Source organism: Quercus suber, unplaced genomic scaffold, assembly GCF_002906115.3.
Source record: "Quercus suber isolate HL8 unplaced genomic scaffold, Cork oak 2.0 scaffold_202, whole genome shotgun sequence".
Classification (NCBI taxonomy): domain Eukaryota; kingdom Viridiplantae; phylum Streptophyta; class Magnoliopsida; order Fagales; family Fagaceae; genus Quercus; species Quercus suber.
Window position 1 is genome coordinate 978,753 of NW_027069660.1, and position 18,906 is coordinate 997,658.

At 32.4% G+C, this 18,906-nt stretch overlaps 2 protein-coding genes across 7 annotated transcripts; both read left to right on the plus strand.

Annotated features, from left to right (window-relative positions):
• Positions 1-4,263: 4,263 nt before the first annotated feature.
• On the plus strand, positions 4,264-8,691 carry LOC112034906 (probable magnesium transporter NIPA6). 3 transcript variants are annotated; one of them, XM_065779217.1, is made up of 9 exons: positions 4,264-4,616; positions 4,734-4,790; positions 5,908-5,998; positions 6,108-6,268; positions 6,356-6,483; positions 6,707-6,844; positions 7,302-7,394; positions 7,652-7,772; positions 7,886-8,691. In XM_065779217.1, exons 1-9 carry the CDS (start codon positions 4,493-4,495, stop codon positions 8,017-8,019), a joined length of 1,047 nt encoding a protein of 348 aa, XP_065635289.1. In that variant the 5' UTR covers positions 4,264-4,492; the 3' UTR covers positions 8,020-8,691. The 3 variants fall into 3 exon arrangements, with proteins under 3 accessions (XP_065635289.1, XP_065635287.1, XP_065635288.1); XM_065779215.1 differs by lacking the exons at positions 4,264-4,616; positions 4,734-4,790 and adding exons at positions 5,083-5,106; positions 5,225-5,281 and having other exon boundaries at positions 5,877-5,998; XM_065779216.1 differs by lacking the exons at positions 4,264-4,616; positions 4,734-4,790 and adding exons at positions 5,087-5,106; positions 5,225-5,281.
• Positions 8,692-10,983: 2,292 nt separating this feature from the next.
• LOC112034905 (protein ARV 2) lies at positions 10,984-18,211 on the plus strand. Of its 4 annotated transcripts, XR_010631210.1 has the most exons (11): positions 10,986-11,220; positions 11,337-11,384; positions 11,531-11,620; positions 12,150-12,195; positions 12,301-12,383; positions 12,493-12,587; positions 13,252-13,318; positions 13,456-13,531; positions 15,594-15,670; positions 17,222-17,354; positions 17,942-18,211. XR_010631210.1 is itself a non-coding variant. In XM_024067727.2 (10 exons), exons 1-10 carry the CDS (start codon positions 11,113-11,115, stop codon positions 15,910-15,912), a joined length of 807 nt encoding a protein of 268 aa, XP_023923495.1. In that variant the 5' UTR covers positions 10,984-11,112; the 3' UTR covers positions 15,913-15,942. The 4 variants fall into 4 exon arrangements, 3 of the variants coding, with proteins under 3 accessions (XP_023923495.1, XP_023923496.1, XP_065635290.1); XM_024067727.2 differs by lacking the exons at positions 17,222-17,354; positions 17,942-18,211 and adding an exon at positions 15,796-15,942 and having other exon boundaries at positions 10,984-11,220; XM_024067728.2 differs by lacking the exon at positions 17,222-17,354 and having other exon boundaries at positions 10,985-11,220.
• The last annotated feature ends 695 nt before the right edge of the window (positions 18,212-18,906 follow it).

An 18,906-nucleotide genomic window follows, 5' to 3' on the forward strand; every position in this document is an offset into this window, starting at 1 on the left:
TTATATCCAGAGAAATATTTTTTTTCTCTCTTTCATTTCTTTTCCCCCTTCCCTTCCTCTTTTCCTCTCCCTTCCGTTTCCCTAGCTAGAAGCCTAGAACCAATCATAGTGTAAAAGTCTGCCACTCATAGGCCATGCATCCTATTTAAAGGACAATAATGTAAAGGAAGAAACGTGTCTAGGCCCAGAGAGGCCGTAATAAACTGTTCTCTTTGAGTACCTATGACTTGACCCAAAAAAATATAAAAATTCAAGGCATGTCTTTAACTCATTACAGATTGGGATTCTAAAAGTGACGTTAACCCATGTGAGGTGACAAAAAAGTTTTTTTTTTTTTTTTGGTTCAAAAAATGCTTTGTTGTGAATCTTGACATCTTGTGATTCTTGTGACGTGAATGTAAAAAAGAAGAATGCTATTAGGATTTACTAGGCATTTTCATCAAGAATTTTAAATTTTTTAGTATTTAATATTTCAAAAATCTATTTTATTTATTATACTATTCCACTTTAAGATGCGTCTAACATCAAAGGTTTTATATTTTTTACTATTTCATTTAAATAATATAACTACTCATTAAAATAATAGTAAAACAACTACACACAAATAATCAGTCAATCCCCTCAGCCAATGTGAGAATAAAAAACTTTTTTTTTTTTTTTACAATTCAGACTACAGTGAACTTGTATTAATACAAGCTCACTGTAGCAGTATGCCAAATATTTTACCATTTGAAAGCTTTGATGGAGTTGCTATTTTGATGTTTTGATGCTAAAATTTAACATATACCCCTTCTAGCATCCTTAATGGGAATGCTCTTAATAATAGAGATAGAGATAAGAAGAAAAATGCATATTTGACTATTTGACCTTGGGTCAAGAGAATTTTTTAGGTAGGGTTTAAGATTTTCATCGCTTCATTGAACTCTCAGTAGTTTTAATGTCTAGTTTTTGGCCCAATTTGAGAAGATAGAGTTTCTCCTTTGTATAAGTTCCTTTCCCTTCCTTCAAAGTTGATGTTTTTTTGTGTTAGCAAAGATGTTATATTTGTGTGGATTGAGTCTTGGTGTGATGGCAAGTGCCTTCCACCAAAAGGTGCAACTTCTCATAAATTCCATAAGTTTAATTTAGTTATATTGAAAAATCTAAGTTTAAGGATTAAATTTCAAGATCTTAGTAATTCTATGCTTTAGGATTTTAATTTTGTAGTATTTGGAATTTTAAACGCTAAAGATTGAATTTCGAGATCTTGGAAATTATGCACTTGGATTGAATTATAAAAATGAGATTTTTATTAGATTATTATTATTATTTTTTATGAGTGGAATTGTGAAAAAAAGAATTTTATGTTATATGGGTTTAAATTCAATATGAATCAAGTGGTTTAAAAACATTTGTTAATTAACATTTTTAGAAAAATTTTGATATTGCTTTCATATATGGATAATGTAAAAAACTATAAAGAAAAGAAATCAATTACCTTTTCTTTTCACATAATTGTTTTTAAAAATTATTTTATAAATTAATGGTCTTAAATTATTGGTTAACTTTTCCTTTCAATATTGCAGTATTCAAGGCAAAATTTGCCAAATAACATATTTTTAGGAAAAAATTTAAAAGAATAGCACACAGGAGAAATTATTTAGTTATATAGTACATTTTTTTTTTTAGAGATAATTATAACATGTTGCTAATTCCACAGCTCGAATCATTTTCCTCTAAACTCCCAAGTACTTTGTGCATGAAAAGATGTCAATTTAACTACAAACTTTTGGCAACATTTTTTTGAACTTAAGTTTGAATTGAAATTCAAGTCAAATTTTGCCATATCAAAAGCAGCTGCCGACATGGTTGTAAAGTCATTGACCCCGAGCCCGAATCAAAGAATCCGAAAAGAACAAAAAGCATAATAACGTGGGGCCATTCTCATTGGATTGCTTGGCGTATTCTTCTTCTTCTTCTTCTTCTTGATGAGTTTACCCTCTGTACTTCAGCACTTCTAAGAGCATTTGCAGCAGTGGAGCTAAATAGTTATAATGCTATTTTAGCTCCACCAAAATACCAAAAAGGGCCACACAGCAGTAGAGGCATAGCAATAATTTTTAGCTGAATTGCTACAGTGCACATCTATATATAAATGTGCACTGTAGCAGTCATCTAAAAAAAAAACTATTTTTTTATTCATCACTCCCGATTAAAATAATACTTGCTTGTTTATTTTTTTTCATTCTTTTCTTCTTCATCTCACCGTCCTCTCTCCCATCACTCTCAAGCTCCCATCTGAGAAATTTCTCTCAAGCTCTCACCTCTCTGAAACTCTCAAGTTCACCTCACCATCTCACCATCTCTCAAGCTCACTCTCACCATCTCTGAAGCTGACCGACGCCGTCCCAGCCGAAGCTCAACCCACCGCTGTCCCAGCCGCCGATTGCCTCAGACCGAGCCGTCCCAGCCGCCCATCTCTCTCAAACCGCCTCAGACCTCGGCGTCCCAGCCGATCCACTTCAGGTCAGTGAAATTTTTTTTTTTTTGATGAATTAGTGAATTTTTTTCATTTGGGTGTTCATTGTTTTGGCTTATTTTTTCTGCATTTGTGTCATCATTTATGGTGTTATTTTGTGGTGAAAAATGGTGTGTTGTCTGGTCAGTGAATTTTTTCATCTTTTTTTTTTTTTGGATGAATTAGTGAATTTTTTCATTTGGGTGTTCATTGTTTTGGCTTAATTTTTCTGGGTTTGTGTCATCATTTATGGTATTATTTTGTGGTGAAAAATGGTGTGTTGTTATTATTTTATTATGATGTTTATATTATTTTATTGTGTTAAAAGCTAAAATAGATTCACTGCTGCAGCATGCATGTAGGTAAAATAGATAAAGTAACTTGTAGTGGAGCTAAAAAGCTAAATTTTTAGCTCCACTTATGCGAATGCTAATGGTCAATCCCTAAATTGTACAAAAACAACAGGTACCATTTTTCCTAAATTTTATAATCCAGGTTCTGTAACAATGCGGTGTTTGTTTGTATTGTCTTAACGACCAATTAAAGTACCAACAACAAACAACACACGGCTCCATGTATTTCATGGATGACCTCACATGTAGGCCTATGCTCTCTATCATATTTTGACCCGGACGTTTTCCAGCTAAAATATATAATAATGGGAGAAGGAAAAGTTTCACTCCCAAATAATTAAAGAAATTTACGTTATGCACTTGCCACATAAATTTAAGATTTAAAATTTTAAATATCAAATTTAAGATTATAATGAACACAATTTTTTAAACAAAAAATGATAAGTGTTTTAATTTTATCAAATAGAGTTGTGCACTAAGTATGACTTTATTATTATTTATATTTTTTTTGAGAAAAAAAAATATAAATAATAATAAAGTCATACTTAGTGCACAACTCTATTTGTCAATTTGAACCTTATAAAAAATCTTCTTCATAGTTGCGGTCTTTTTCTTCTTTCTTCTTTTGGTAAAACGTAACATTGGAACTAATAAAGAAAATCATATAAGATAGAGAGGAATTCTATAATACAACTACATCTTAAAAAGAAAAGGTAATGCCAAGGACATAGTATATTTTATAATTTCTTTTAAAATCTGTTAAGATAAAAGTTATCATTGAGAATCCATTATTTGTATCATGTTCCACCTATTGATAATAATTTGCCACCTTAAAAAATACCTTAAAAAATTACGAAAAATTATAAAATAGAATATTTTGTAGTAACATCGGTTAATAATTGACATCACATTGTTTAACATATTTTTTAATTAAAATGTGCTACATTCATAATATTTTTACAATAAATTTTATATTTTTTTTAGAGATAATTTCAACTTATGGGGTCTGTTTCTAATAATTGTTCTTTCTTAAATTAAAAAATAAACACTCCAATTGGTTTTTTAAATAGACAGAAATCGAACTTCAAATTACAAAAAATCTTATATAATAAGTTATTACTAAATTTGAATCATTACTGAAATTACTTTTTTGCTCTCTAATAACAAATTACAACTCTAATTTTTTTTGAAAATGTTGTGAATATAACAATTTTTTTTTATAACTATGACTGAAATTATATAAATATTTTTTTAAAGCAAAAATAGTTATGAAAAAAACTGTGTAGCATAGAATGACATATCAGTGTGGATAAAAGAAAAGCTCTCTCACACCAATTCGATGGGTCTATCAAAAAAACAAAATTTAATGGGAAGCTTTTAGAAAAATCTTGTTTTCGCAATATGTGGAGCCCATTTAAACATGTTCACATATAAAATGGTTGTACATGTTCTAACACCATAGCTGTTCCCAACTTAATGATTGTTAAACTCATAATATACAAACAGATTTGCAAACGAGGATGACCTGGAAAAAGCTTGTGATTGCAAATTTTCGATGAAGAAAAGAAGAAAAAAATAAATAAAAAAAAATAAAAAATACCCAGAAGAGAAAAAGAGACAGAGAGAGGGAGAGATTTTCAACATGACTAAAGAAAATCTGAAAGGGTTCGTTTTGGCTTTGCTATCAAGTGGGTTCATAGGGGCCAGCTTCATCATCAAAAAGAAAGGCCTTAGAAAAGCAGCTGCAGCTTCTGGTGTTAGAGCTGGTGATTTTTTTTTTTTTTTTTCTCTTTTCGTTTCTTTTTTGGTCTTAATTTTTGTTTTTTTTATAGTGGGTTTTTGGTTTTCTCAAAAGGGTATGTGTTTGATTCTTGAATTTGTAGGTGTTGGTGGATATTCTTATCTTCTGGAGCCACTATGGTGGATAGGCTTGATCACAAGTAAGCTTTTTAATTTTTTTCTCTTTTATTGGTTATGTATATTCTGATCGTTTTCAAATCAAAATTGGTTTGATTTGTTGCTTAAGTTTCTTGCTTGTTCTGGGTTATGCAAATTGTTATTTTCATGTATCATTGTGCAAAAACTTTATGTGTGTTTTCTATGTGATCTCATAATGTCCCAATTTGGTTGATTTTGAATTAGCTTTTACTTTGTGACAAATCACGTATTGTATCATTGTTAGGAAATGATGAATTTAATCTTTTAACAATTATTCTTACACTCCCTTCCACTCTGCAGCTTCTGGTGTTAGAGCTGGTGATTTTTTTTTTTTTTTTTTCTCTTTTCGTTTCTTTTTTGGTCTTAATTTTTGTTTTTTTTATAGTGGGTTTTTGGTTTTCTCAAAAGGGTATGTGTTTGATTCTTGAATTTGTAGGTGTTGGTGGATATTCTTATCTTCTGGAGCCACTATGGTGGATAGGCTTGATCACAAGTAAGCTTTTTAATTTTTTTCTCTTTTATTGGTTATGTATATTCTGATCGTTTTCAAATCAAAATTGGTTTGATTTGTTGCTTAAGTTTCTTGCTTGTTCTGGGTTATGCAAATTGTTATTTTCATGTATCATTGTGCAAAAACTTTATGTGTGTTTTCTATGTGATCTCATAATGTCCCAATTTGGTTGATTTTGAATTAGCTTTTACTTTGTGACAAATCACGTATTGTATCATTGTTAGGAAATGATGAATTTAATCTTTTAACAATTATTCTTACACTCCCTTCCACGTGTGGGCATATACTCCCCCTTAATAAGTGGGACTCAACACGTTGGATTTTTAGCTTTTAAATGAGAGTTAGAGTGGAGATAATGTTCGAACTCAAGCAACTTGGCTTTGATACCATGATAAACTATCAACTATCTCACAAGCATAAGCTGTTAGGAAAACGGTGAATTTAATAATTTAAAATTTGTTTTTATTTTTCTTTCATTTCTGGTCTAATCATAGCAAATGGCGCTATTAATTGCCTGTTATTGTGCACAAATTGCAAACCTTTTTTCAGCATTTGACATTGCTCTGACTGTCTGCAGAATCTATCTTGTTTTATGATTTCTGATGCAGTGATTGTTGGAGAGATTGCAAACTTTGTTGCCTATGCATTTGCCCCTGCTGTTCTTGTTACTCCTCTAGGTGCATTAAGTATTATTGTCAGGTAATTTTTGGTATTGCTTTCAATTTCTTTCTTAGTGGATGCAGTATATTCTTCTAGTGTCATATTATGCGATTGTTTGTTATGATAATGATTTGGTTGTATGGTGTAGTGCTGTATTGGCTCACTTTATCTTGAAGGAAAGGTTACACAAACTTGGGATGTTGGGCTGTGTGATGTGCATCGTGGGTTCTGTCATAATTGTTATCCATGCACCACAGGAGCATCCAATTAATTCTGTTCAGGAAATATGGAGTATGGCAACTCAACCAGGTTAACATTTTACCTTAACTCTTGTGTATTGCTTTTGCATATACAACACCCTTTATGGTTAACTTGAGTAATTTTGTTCTCTTTCAGCATTTCTGCTTTATGTGGGCTCTGTAATTGTATTGGTTTTCATTCTGGTCTTCCATTTTGCACCCCGATGTGGGCACTCAAATGTGTTAGTTTTCACCGGCATCTGTTCTTTGATGGGTTCTCTCTCGGTATATCATTTCAATTATTAATAGTTTATAGTTTTTTTTTTTTTTTTTGTTTCTTTCCTGCTGAGCATTTATGATATCTACTATAAAGATGTTCACTTTTTAGCTTTTGAACCTCTTACATGCCGCAGTGGTTTCTTCTTCTGAAATTAGTACGGCAAAACTATTTATGCAGGTTTTTTTCTTTCTTTCTTTTTTATGTGTCAATTTTGTCATGATTTTTCAGGTGATGAGTGTTAAAGCCCTTGGAACTTCAATAAAGTTAAGTTTTGAGGGAAAGAATCAGTTAATCTATGCAGAGACATGGTTTTTCATGATGGTTGTGGCTGTATCTGTCATCACTCAGATGAATTATCTCAACAAGGTTAGTAGTGGGATGGTTCTAATTTAGCCTGCATAATTTTCAGAGTTTTTGTTCTACCCTTTTACTTGCTTTGAAATTTTTCTAATTTTTCCATGATTTGTTCTTTTACCCTCTACATTTGCTACTTTATACTGTTAAAATGCCTTAAAGAACACAAGCATACTTGCCTATTGTGCTTTGGCATGCTTCTTGACATGTAGTCTTGCCAAAATTTTGTGAGCAATCCATAGTCCAAAATATTTCCCTTTTCCATGATTCTTTACATTAGTAGTTCAATCCTATGCAGAAGTGATTGCACTATTTTTTGCGGGCATCCCTATTTTATCTATTGTTATATCTTGCCTAAAGGATGTTTCAACTTTTAAGTAAATTCAAATGACTTGGATGTGGATGCCTACAAGTTGAAAATTTTCAGTCAGTAGTATCTGCTCTAACAAAAATTACTCTGATGTTTCAGGCACTTGACACATTCAACACTGCCATTGTGTCCCCCATATATTACGTCATGTTCACAACGCTTACAATCCTAGCCAGTGTCATAATGTTCAAGGTATTTTAAGCTCTGCCTAGTTTACTATGATCCTATAACTGAGACTTTGATAAACACATATTATCTGAACCTGGAGTTCCTGGGGGCAGAGATCTGGTGTATAAAAAGTTTTCTCCTGCTATCTCTGTGATCACCCTTATGTCTGGTTGGTTATTTTCTTTGCCAAGTCAAGCGTTATTTTTATTATGGCAAATCAAGCATTATATGATGTAATCCAATTTGCTGAGCGCATTATATGTTGAAATTTATGATTTCAGGATTGGGATGGCCAAAGTGGAGGAACCATAGTATCAGAAATATGTGGCTTTATTGTTGTGCTCTCCGGGACAATCTTATTGCATGTGACTAAAGACTTTGAGAGAAGCTCATCTTTTAAAGGTGTGTAATCAATTCAATTTTGCCAAATTTTCCCCCTGATCTACTCATTTGCATCAGTATATTGAACCTTGAGTTATTTTGGATTTTCATGCTTTATTGTGAAATAACTACAGGTAGCTCTGCACCTGTATCCCCTTCACTGTCTACCCGACTTTGTGGTGGAAATGGGGAATTGCTGTTGAAGTATAATAATGAGGAAGATGTGCCATCTTTGGAGGAAATTTGCTTAAGACACGAATTGTATTAGATAGTTTTGTATGAGATGTTACCATCCAGTTACCTCAAATGGAAGGGCAAGGCAAGACTGGAATTTGAAGAACTCTGAGAAAGATGCCCTCAGATGATTCCACACTTCCAGTTCTGATCATAACCACACATACAATGGTGGAAGATTTTTAGAACTTGTTCAGTTGCTTTTGAGAAGCACCGGGATTTCATCAGTTTTATGTCTTTTGGTGTCTAGTTTGGAGGAATGCATTAACAAATGAGAGTTACTTTCTGAGGTGCGTAGTTGTACAGTTTTTCCAAGATTGCTGGTTTCTAATGGGTGGTTTGTTCACTTGTCAAATAAAGAAAATGGCTTTAGGGAAGTTTGATTGGAACCCTCTGAAGACTTGGAAACCTGAATTCCAGCAAGGAAAGCAAGTTTCTGCTTTCTCAAAAGTATCTACAAAGTTGATGAGCTCCTTGGTAATGGTAACATCATCGTTTCTTATTTTTTTCCCCTTGGTTGGGGGGTGAGGAGGATCTTTTGTCTTTGACAAGAAGCGGATGTTTGTAAATTAGTATTAAATTAGGCATAGCCTCTTAAATTGATTGGTGTAGATTATTGTAGAGCTGAATATTTTTAGAGAGTGGAAATGAGTGATTTGTTTTAGGCTTTCCCAATAAATGAGAATGTTTGGCCCCTCTTTTCGTAGGTGCACTAATTTTACCCATCAAAGTGATAAAATCTTCTCTCTTACATTGTTGCATCAGCACATGCAGAGTTATGAACCATGTGTGTAAACGTTGGAAACAAAAAATTGTGTTCATTTTGTAAGACAAGTAGTCAGTTGTGTTCCAGCAGAAGTTTAAGCAATATAAATTAGAACAATGCAATTCAAGCAAGCTTTTTTGAGTAGAGACTTTCCTTGAAGTTCTTCCATGTTGTTTCTGTTTTATACGTGTGTTTAAACAACAGTTTTCAGTTTTTTTAGAAATACGTGTGGGTGAAAAAGTATGTGGAAATACGTGTAATGTTGTTTAAAAATTGAAAACATGTGTTCAAACACATGTACCAAATGAGTCTTTTAAAAAAATGTCTCTACCCTACTTAAATTTGAATATGTATATATTTCGGATATAACAATAAAATAAGTTATAGCAAAACACACGTAAGTGCGCGCACAAACATTCATGATTTGAAAATCCAAAAAATTAGACTTGTCTAAAGTTAATTATGGGTTACCCTATTTATGTTTTTGTATGGAATGATAAATTCATCTTAAGTGAGGCAATTGTTAGAATTATGGTTAAAATGATAATTACATGTTTGGTATTGTTTTAGGAAGTAGAATTTTAGTAGTAAAGCTTTAACTAAATTCTTAATCGTTTTGAGTGTTTGACAAATTACAATGAAAGTTGCTTTAAAGTTAAAATTTTAAATTTATAAAGAATTGAGTAATGACTTGACAGAGTCTTTCTCTAAAAGTTCCAAATGTGTAGCATTCCTTTGGCAAAACATAATATTAAAGTGCTTTAAAGCTATGAAAAGCTTATTTGGAATCAGTTGTTAAAGAGTTTTTAAAAATGTGAGAAATGACAATAAAGGGTAATACACTAATGCGTAATAATTTAATTAATTAAGAATTGAATAGATTTGTTAATTGGTAAATAGTATAAGGGCACGTTTTTCTCCCAAAGGCCAAATGAAAATTGACAAAGGCCTAAATAGCCCAAAATAATGAATTTGTAGAGAGTGTACTAAAAACTAAACTTCAATGAGCTGGATAATGATCACAATAGGCTAATTGTTACTTGAAAGCATAAACAAACAGTTTTGGATAAGGAAAATCCTCCTTGGCAATGTCCAATGAAGGTTGTTCTTGTATATTTCTCTTAGACTTAACTATAATTATAGTTCTTGAATGTACAATGATTTTTCTACAGATTATCTGATGATCTCTTTACAATGTGATTTTTCTTCTTTATATCTCCCTTCCTTACTTCATCTCAGCTTTCTATGTGTAGATCAGATTGCTGGCTTTGATATTTGTCCCATCAGCATATTCCTGAAATCTTGGTGGGTAGCTGTAAGACTGAATGTTACTATCAGATATCACATCCACATTAATGCGGTCAGGGGGTTAGCTGCAGAGTATTCAATACAGTGGTAGTTGCTTTTTTCTCAGATATTTCCCAACTCTCTTTTGTCTTATCCTCACCTGATGTTTATCCATGCTAGTATGATCGTCTATTGCTTTGTTCTTGATGAAAGGTAGGACTTATGACTCTACTCTATTTGGTTGAGGAGGTACTTCTTCTCGGACAACGTTTCTAATTCCTCATGACCAAATCCCTTCCACGGACGATTGTCCTATAGGCCTCTGTCATCGTTACCTGTCCTCGGACTACTTGATGTCCTCGGACACGGCCCATGGCCCAATACCCATATTTGGGCCTTCATTCTCTACAAATAGTTTTATTTATTTATTTATTTATTATTATTATGTGGAAAATGCAATTTGTTAATTGGTTAAGTAATTTTATTATATTAATAATTAATCTTGAAATTATAAACCATGAACTGTGATAAATTCCCAATCATACCAGCATAAAAACATTTTTATAAAAAATAGTTTGAAATTAAAATTTTTTTTAAACCATCATTTTAATGCTCCTCTCTCTCACCAAATTGCAATCAAATGGGCTCATTCCTTTTTCATGGTGCAGTTTGGCCCATAATATAGACAACTGGCCTTGTCAACTCAATATAAATTTCCTTTTTAATTAGCTCAACTAGTAAAATATTTAACAATTGTATAAGAGATTTGAAACCAATTAGCGTCTTAGTTTGATTATAAAAAGAAGGATAAAGATTTCATGCACAAATTCCCTGTCTTTTTTGGTGAAAAATAATTTGGTTTTTTTTTTTTTTTTTCAGCCTTGGAAAAAATAATTTGGTTGAAGTATTCAAGTAACTGGGCCAAAGATGATTTTGGGTCTAGTACTTTATATAAAACGGGGTCAACATGTCTCCGTGTCTCTAAACTGAAAACTGAGTGTCTAGGCCTTCCGTACCCAGTGCCACCCTTTCTCAATACGTGAGAGTAGCTTTGAGAAGAAAGAGCAGAGAAAGATGGAAATGGATATGGATATGAATATGTACAGATGCGTGGAATGTGGGTTTCGGATTAAAACACTGTTCGTGCAGTACTCACCTGGAAACATCCGACTCATGAAATGCGTACGTACCCATTTGTTTTGTTTCCTTTCCTTTCCTTTCCTTTCTTTCTTTTGTTTGTCTTCCTTAAATTCCATTTACACAGTACAATTAATTTTCTGATTTGTTGGCTTTGATAGGAGAATTGCAAAGCAGTTGCTGATGAGTACATCGAATGTAATTTCTTGGTATTTTTTTTTTCTCTCTTCTTTTTAATGGGAAAGCTAATAATATCTCTAATTTTTTTTTCATATTGGGTGCTTCATAGTACATACATATATCATTTATGACAGTTAAGTTTATTGGGTGTTTTTTTTTTTTTTTTGGGTTGTAGATTCTTCTAATTGATTTGATTCTGCACAAGCCCAAAGCGTATAGACATCTACTCTTTAACGTTCTTAAACAAGGAGCTCCGCATTTTGAGGTACATCTACTCTCTAAACTCACTTTACCTTTTCCATGCTAATCATAAGTGTGAATTGCTTAATTACTCTGTTGCATTTATTCACATTGCTTTTGAATTTTTGCTTTGCAAGTTCTTAAACATGTACCCAAAATTCCTTCTTTTTTTGTTGGGATGAGTACTATGGAATAAAAGTCATTTGTCGCACCCTAGGTGTTCTATTTTATGCTCTACCAATCATAGTCTGCCACACGTCCCCCTTATAAATTAACTAAAGTTTAAAATGAAAAAAATTAGACACATGACATGTTGCAGTTGGTGGAGCATAAAGTGGAACGCTAAGAGTGAGACAGGATTTTTATTCTATACCATGTACCTAGAATGTTGTAAGTTCTTATCCATGTTTATTGGAGTTTACAGTTCCACATGTTCTTAAAATACAACTGGTAGTTCTTCATTTTAGTTTATTCACTTGAATCTCATAATGATGCTGCTCTGTTAAAGTTTTCTAATTGTAACACGGGTTTGTTATTTGTTTACAACTTTGCAGGGTATATTGTGGAAGTCAACTGTTGGTTATCTTCTTTTGGATGCTTGTATCCATTGTCATTGGGATAATATTTCTTGTTTTGATCTAAGATTTTCAATAATTATTTAAAGTCATGCTACAATTATGATTGAGTGCCTTAGCAATACCCTAGACAGGAGTCTTGTTCTAAAAAGTTGTGATGAAGAGTGGAGTTCGTCCATGAGCCTTTCTTCATTAGTTTGGACATGTCAAAAGGTTCGCTCATGCATATGTGTAAAGTGTACATGAATTTAATTTTCAAAACTTTCATGTGGCTTGTATTTTGGATGATGTCTAACAAATGGGTTTACCAATTATGTTTTAGTTGTTGACAGATGTCTTTCTTGGCAATCTTTTGTTTCTTGGTACTTTTCTTCTTGCAACAAAGATATTTCTGAGCAGATCAGCTGGAAGCCCTAGGTGAGCATTTGCATTACATTGAGCTGTTTGCTTATGTTAAGACTTGGCAATCTCTAGAGTGGCTTCTTGGAATAAGATTTTGTTAGGTAGTCCTTAAGCATTGATCAGTTGCGAAGCTTTCTCAATGTGATAAAGGGATTAAGGGTAATTGATTTAGTGGAGAAAGAAGTATCTCCTGGATTTGAATGATCAGTTAATAGTTACAAGTTATGGTGTGATAAATTGAAAGGTAAATAACATGAGAATAAGCAAGTAGTTGAAATGATGGTGTTAAGACCAATGACTGTCAAACTCTAAAATACCAAGAGAATCGATTTCATTCGTGAGAATTTGGAGTTAATACATATGAGCAATGTTGTCTTGAATGGTATATCCATTTGCAAATATGGTTAAGCTTGTAGAGAATGAATTATTTTAATCTTGAGGTGATATGATGCAACAGGAAAGCCTAATAGACTACAGGTTGAGTATGTGAATGCATACAAAAAGACAACATACGATCACCTTGGAGGCATGGCCTAATAAGACCTAATAAAATAGGACTCTTTAGGACTCTTTTAGCTAACCTTAAGTATTTAGGTGAGGCACTTCTGTTCATAATGTTATCATAGTTGCATCTGGAACAATATTGATTGGTTTGGCTTATTCTTCTTAAATTGCACAGGAATAAAGATATTTTGCTTGCAATCTTGATTTCAAGTTACTTCAAGATGTTTCTTATCATCATGATGGTATGATTTTCTAATGTCACTTGGCCATCAATAGTATGTGAATGACACATTTTATGGTTCCTTCTGCCTTCTTTGGCTAGTCTCTATTGATTAATTAAATCCCAATATCCCTCTAACTTTAATCAAGCCTTCTACAGGTCTGGGAGTTTCCATCTTCTGTGATTTTCATCATTGATCTATTTGTTTTATCATCCAACACAGTGGCAGTAAAAGGTACATTGTAGTTACAGTTCTTAGAAGATGATAAACAACCATTACTTTTCATTATTGATAATCTTGTATGCACTGTTATTGATTGTTATTTCATGCCTCATTGTGTTGATGGTAGATGGGTTGTTAGCTGAGTTTTTATTTTCTTCTTTACTAATAAGTGATTACTTTAGCTCAGAATATAAAGTTTTATGCTTACTTTAGAATTCCACTACCACTTCAATGATCTTTAGGCCTTGTACCATTTCAGTCTCTAGTATGTCTTCAGCTCCCTTTGTCTATGCTGTTAAAATTTTAATGTGCAATAAACAATTTAGTTTAATGTAAGCATTTAATCAGAGGACGAAATTTGGACAAATCCTAGATTTTGAGTCCAAATTTGATTTTTTGTTTAAATATGTGCTCAATCTGTTGAAATAATACTCTATTTATAAAAAAAAGAAAAAAAAAAGAAACAGAACAAATATTTCACATCTATCATCTTTAGTTGAGGGTGCTAAAAAATATTCAGATATGAAGTGCATAGCAAGCAACAAAGCCCATATGTGGACCTTAAAATCTTCAGAGTGTATCAGTTTTGTAAATACTTCAGTACATGGAGTATGATTGAATATTTATATCAAGAGTTGTTTTGCCCTATTTACTGAACAGAATTTTGGCTTTTTAGGCTTTATGGCTTGTGGGCTCTAATTGGAAAAAGCATGAAATCAAAGTCTGAAGGTTTGGGAGGCAGTGATAGCACTGTCTTAATCTTTTAGCAAATGTAACTGTCGTTCGATTTGAAGGCCCTTTGGTGTACCTTCCTATTAGTAGATCTCAAAGTAAACATCAATTAAGTTTTGTAAAATAGGTATATGAATATGTGGAATTTTGTGCTTTGCATATGCTAGAATAACCTGCTGTTATGTTTTAACCTGATATGTGCATATTATAGCTTTAGAAAAAGTTTCTGTAATACCACTACCCCTTTGAGCTATTAGTTGAATTCTATGATATAAGAATTGTACTTGATTCAAAAGATGTTGTTAACTTTAGAAACTTTGAGAATTGTAATCCTTCTCAATTCCTTTCTATAAGCTAACGCCATTGTATGGAAAATGTAAAACATAATTTATCTGGTGTTTCTGATTGTAAGAGGCCATAGAAACATGATAGCCTAGGCTCAAACTACATATTTAGAAATGCAGTTGAAGATGGTAGGATGATGGGTAGAAGCCCAAATGACATAGGTTCAATAGGATGGTACTAAGATGTTTTCTAGGTGGTTTAACATGCTTGAATGCGATATGTCATGTGGGATTATTTCGTCAGTTCTAAAGGCTCCAAATGGTGAAGGGTGAAAAAGATTTGATTTAGTTGCTTAGGGAAGATTTGAAAGCTAATAATTTGTGCATGAGTGCATCAAAAAGAGCTACAGAGTTCAGAAGCATGAACTAGTTATACATGTGTTTCCCTCTTATCAACTTTTACAAGTTCATTTAGGAACATTAGGTACTTCTTAGATTTATTTTCTGGCATTGACTCAGTTTTCATCTAAATAGGGTTTTGAGTATTTCAACAAACAGGTTGGCAATTTCTTTGCATTTATCTGGAGTAAATCTCAATAAAATGTCATCATTTTACTAGTGCAGTTTACCATTTCTTTATTTAATGGTAGTTTGTAGATGCAGGCTGCAATGATTTTTTAATTCAAATAGATATATATGTTGCTTTGATCCTTGGGATCCCAATAAATGTGTGCATTAGATAAATTTATTTCGGCTTCCCTCAAATGTTATTCTCTGGTGCTGCTTCTGGGCTGAGCATAAACTGCTTAACCCATTAGGGGTGAATGCCCTTGGATTACCTAGCAATTGGTTCTGGCGGGTGGGATTAGTTGCCTGTAGGTTTTACTGGCAAGAGTTGAGTCCAAATGGCTCTCCTTTAGAAAGGTTCCCAATATTATTAAAAAAATAAAATGTTATTAACTTGTGTGATTTATAACTATTGGGTGATTACCGTAGTTGAATAAAAGATAGTGCATGTTACAAAGCCCCTTACAAACTAATTCTCTTTTGTGAACCAGTGATGACTGAATCAACTATGAGTAGATGCATAGGAGCCTGCTTCAGTGCACATGCTGTGAAGATTTTCACCACTCAGGTGCTTGAGCTAAGATCATTGAGATATTCTAACTTCTTTAGTGATTTAATGCCCTGATTGTTGTATTCAAATACAGTAAAATGCAAATTAATTCAATTATTGTTTCTTTTCTCAAAAACTTTTAGGACTTTTCTCATACTGAGATAGTGGCAGTGGGATTTACTGATAAGAGTGTAATAGACTTGTATGTTATGTATTCTGGCTACGCACATGTGGGTTATTCAAATATTATTTTTAGATGACAGCAATAAGAACCAACACTTAGTTCCAAATGTTTGGGGTTGGTTATGGACACTTGACATATTAATCAAGTTCAAAATGTATTCTTTCATTCTATTATATCTGAAATCATAGTTTTTGTTACATCTTTAATTAACAATTTCTCTTTTACTAATTTTATTAGTATTATTTTAGGACTTCCTCTACCTTTTTCATTCCATTGACTAGAATCCAACTCACTCTTTTTTATTGGTGCATTAATTGCTCTGCTCTGCATATGACTAAACCATTTCACATGATTCCCTCCCTTCTTTTTATTAATAAAGGCCATCCTATTTTTGAGTGAAATTCCTCATTTCATATTCTATCTTATTTTTTTCACTTATTCATCTTAACATTCTCATTTCAATTACACGTATTTTATAAACATATTGCTTCTTAACAACATTTATTACCAAAGAGTATAGTTGGTATTATAGCAATCTTATAGAAAAATTCATGTGACTTAACAAATATTCTATGATCACACAATATTCATGATATGCTTCTCCATTTTATCCACTCTTCTCTTATCCTATGATTCATATTCTTTTAAAATATTTCTGTTTTTATATATTATGGATTCAAGATATCAAAAGCTCTTCTTTTTTGGTATCTCTTAACCGTTAAGTTTTATATTTCCTTCGTCTTTATTTCTGCATGTACTAAACTTATATTTCATCTACTCAGTTTTAGTCCTACTTAGCCGAAATCATTTATATTCTAAAGCATCTCTCCAAATTTCTAACTTAATGTTAACTCCACATCTAGTTTTATCTACTAAAACAGTGTAAAAACATACACCAAGAGACTTCATCTTAATTAGTGAGTTCATCCATTACTAATGCAAATAATTATGAGCTTAATGTTGATCCTTGATGCAACTTATAGTGAAAGGAAATTCACTAATGATGCATCTACTTATTCTCGTAGTAGTTACAATTGTCGTACATATCCTTAATCAACTTAAATATACTTTAAAGGAGCCCATTTCTTCTCTATAACCCACCACATAACATCTCTAGGTACTCAAATTATACAATCAAAATAAACCCTAATAAATGATAATGTGGATAATTTATTAAGATTAGGGCATATACTTGGAAGCTTTAAAACACTCAATCCAACATAATGGAATGTTTCTCAAGGAAATTGGGGTTTAAAATAGGATATCATAATGGAATGTTTCTCAATCAAATTGGGTCAAAATAGGATATTGAGGGTTATATTACGCTTAAGAAATAATATTCTATAATGATATTGCTACTGACTTTTTACTTCATTTATCTTCAGTAAAAGTTTTGTAGAGATGTTAGACCTTACTGTGACGGCAAATGTTCTCTAAACAAGCGGGTGTAAGACTGTTTAGCAACTACCTTTTCCATTTCTACTCAAAATCTACAAAATTGAGAGCCTAATCCACTTGGTATGCGTACGACCTTAAGTTTCCTCTTCAATCTGTGACTACTTTCCACTTTAATTTATCTTTAATTGTCAAGTGTATCATTGCTTGAAAATTATTTTAAACTTTGTCTCCATGCTTTGACAAACGTGATTTACCAAATTACCAATTGGGTAGCTTTTGAACATGATTGTTGCTCTTTTGGTTGCACCTGAATGGAGACAAATGTAGGCTGCATTTAAAATATATATATATATATATTTAAATAAACTGTGTAAAGTAAAATTATATCTAGAACAACTGTAACTTTAAAAAACTGTATATTAGTTTGAGGTGATAATAAATTGACATTTTAAACTAAAATAAACATACCCTAAAAAAAAAAAATTACCAATCAATCATTATTGTGCTCTCTGTCTTAGTTATTTCTGATTTCTTACACTCTATTAGACTAAGTTTTTGAACCTGCTGTATTTTTTCTTGATCAGAATGTTCACCATCGTGAACATGATGCTCAGCATTTTTGAATAAAAGTTTTATTACCTATCAAAAAAAAAAGTTATTTTGTCCGTGAGTTTATCAAAACACTAACATTATTTGTGTGAATTTAGATGGCACTATTGGCAGAGGCAATCCCATGGCTGGTTTCCATTATGGCAGCATTGCCTAAGATTAAGTAGTGACCCAACTCTTTTGAATTCACTTCCATGCAGAAAAAAACTGCTACCTTGCTAGTTGCTAGCACCTTTTTTGTGAGTAAAAAAACTTACTATGAGATGTTGAAAGTCGGAAAAGTTTTAGCTTACTTGGTTTGATCATGATGTACTACTACTATATTTTGATTTTTACAGAGAAGTAGGGAACTATTGGTAGTTTGGTAACTTCGGTTTTCTTATAGCTAGTTACATGAGTTAATAATTTTGGAAAAGCTCTCAGATTGAAAATTTATCAGCCGTGCCTTGCATTTTGGATTGTATTTTAACTAAACCTTTTAGGTGGGGGAGGAACAACAAGAGAAGCAATTAATTAGCCCATTTATACAAAGTGACTTTTGCTCGAAGAATCTCTAGAGTTTGTCTTTTTATCCTACAAATGCTGCTTGTCCTATATACGGAATGATATTATGAAAATGCTCAAGTAGCAGTCCCAGAAACCAAAAGAATAATGCATGCATGCATGCATGCCTCTTTCTTGTCCATGACTGCATGTTATCCTTTTCATCTCCACATCGGCAAATACCCTCCATTCTTTGTTGTCACCATTGAAACAAAATAATACGATATTATTACATTCTCTTGTCGATGTTGTTGGTACAATGTTGTATTTGTATCCTTATCATTATCATTATCATTACCAAAGTGCAAACTCCGACACCTACTTCTACACTCTAATATCTTCTTCTCCCATACACATCTTTACTTGATTCTCCGAGTCACAAAATCAGGAGGCTCTTAAGAATGCAATCATTATTGAAAATTATATATTTAACATAGCAATCATACAAAATGGGGACTCTCTTCATGGTTAGAATCTATTCCTTTGATAATGGGGAATGAGATCTAAGGTACTCCTGAGG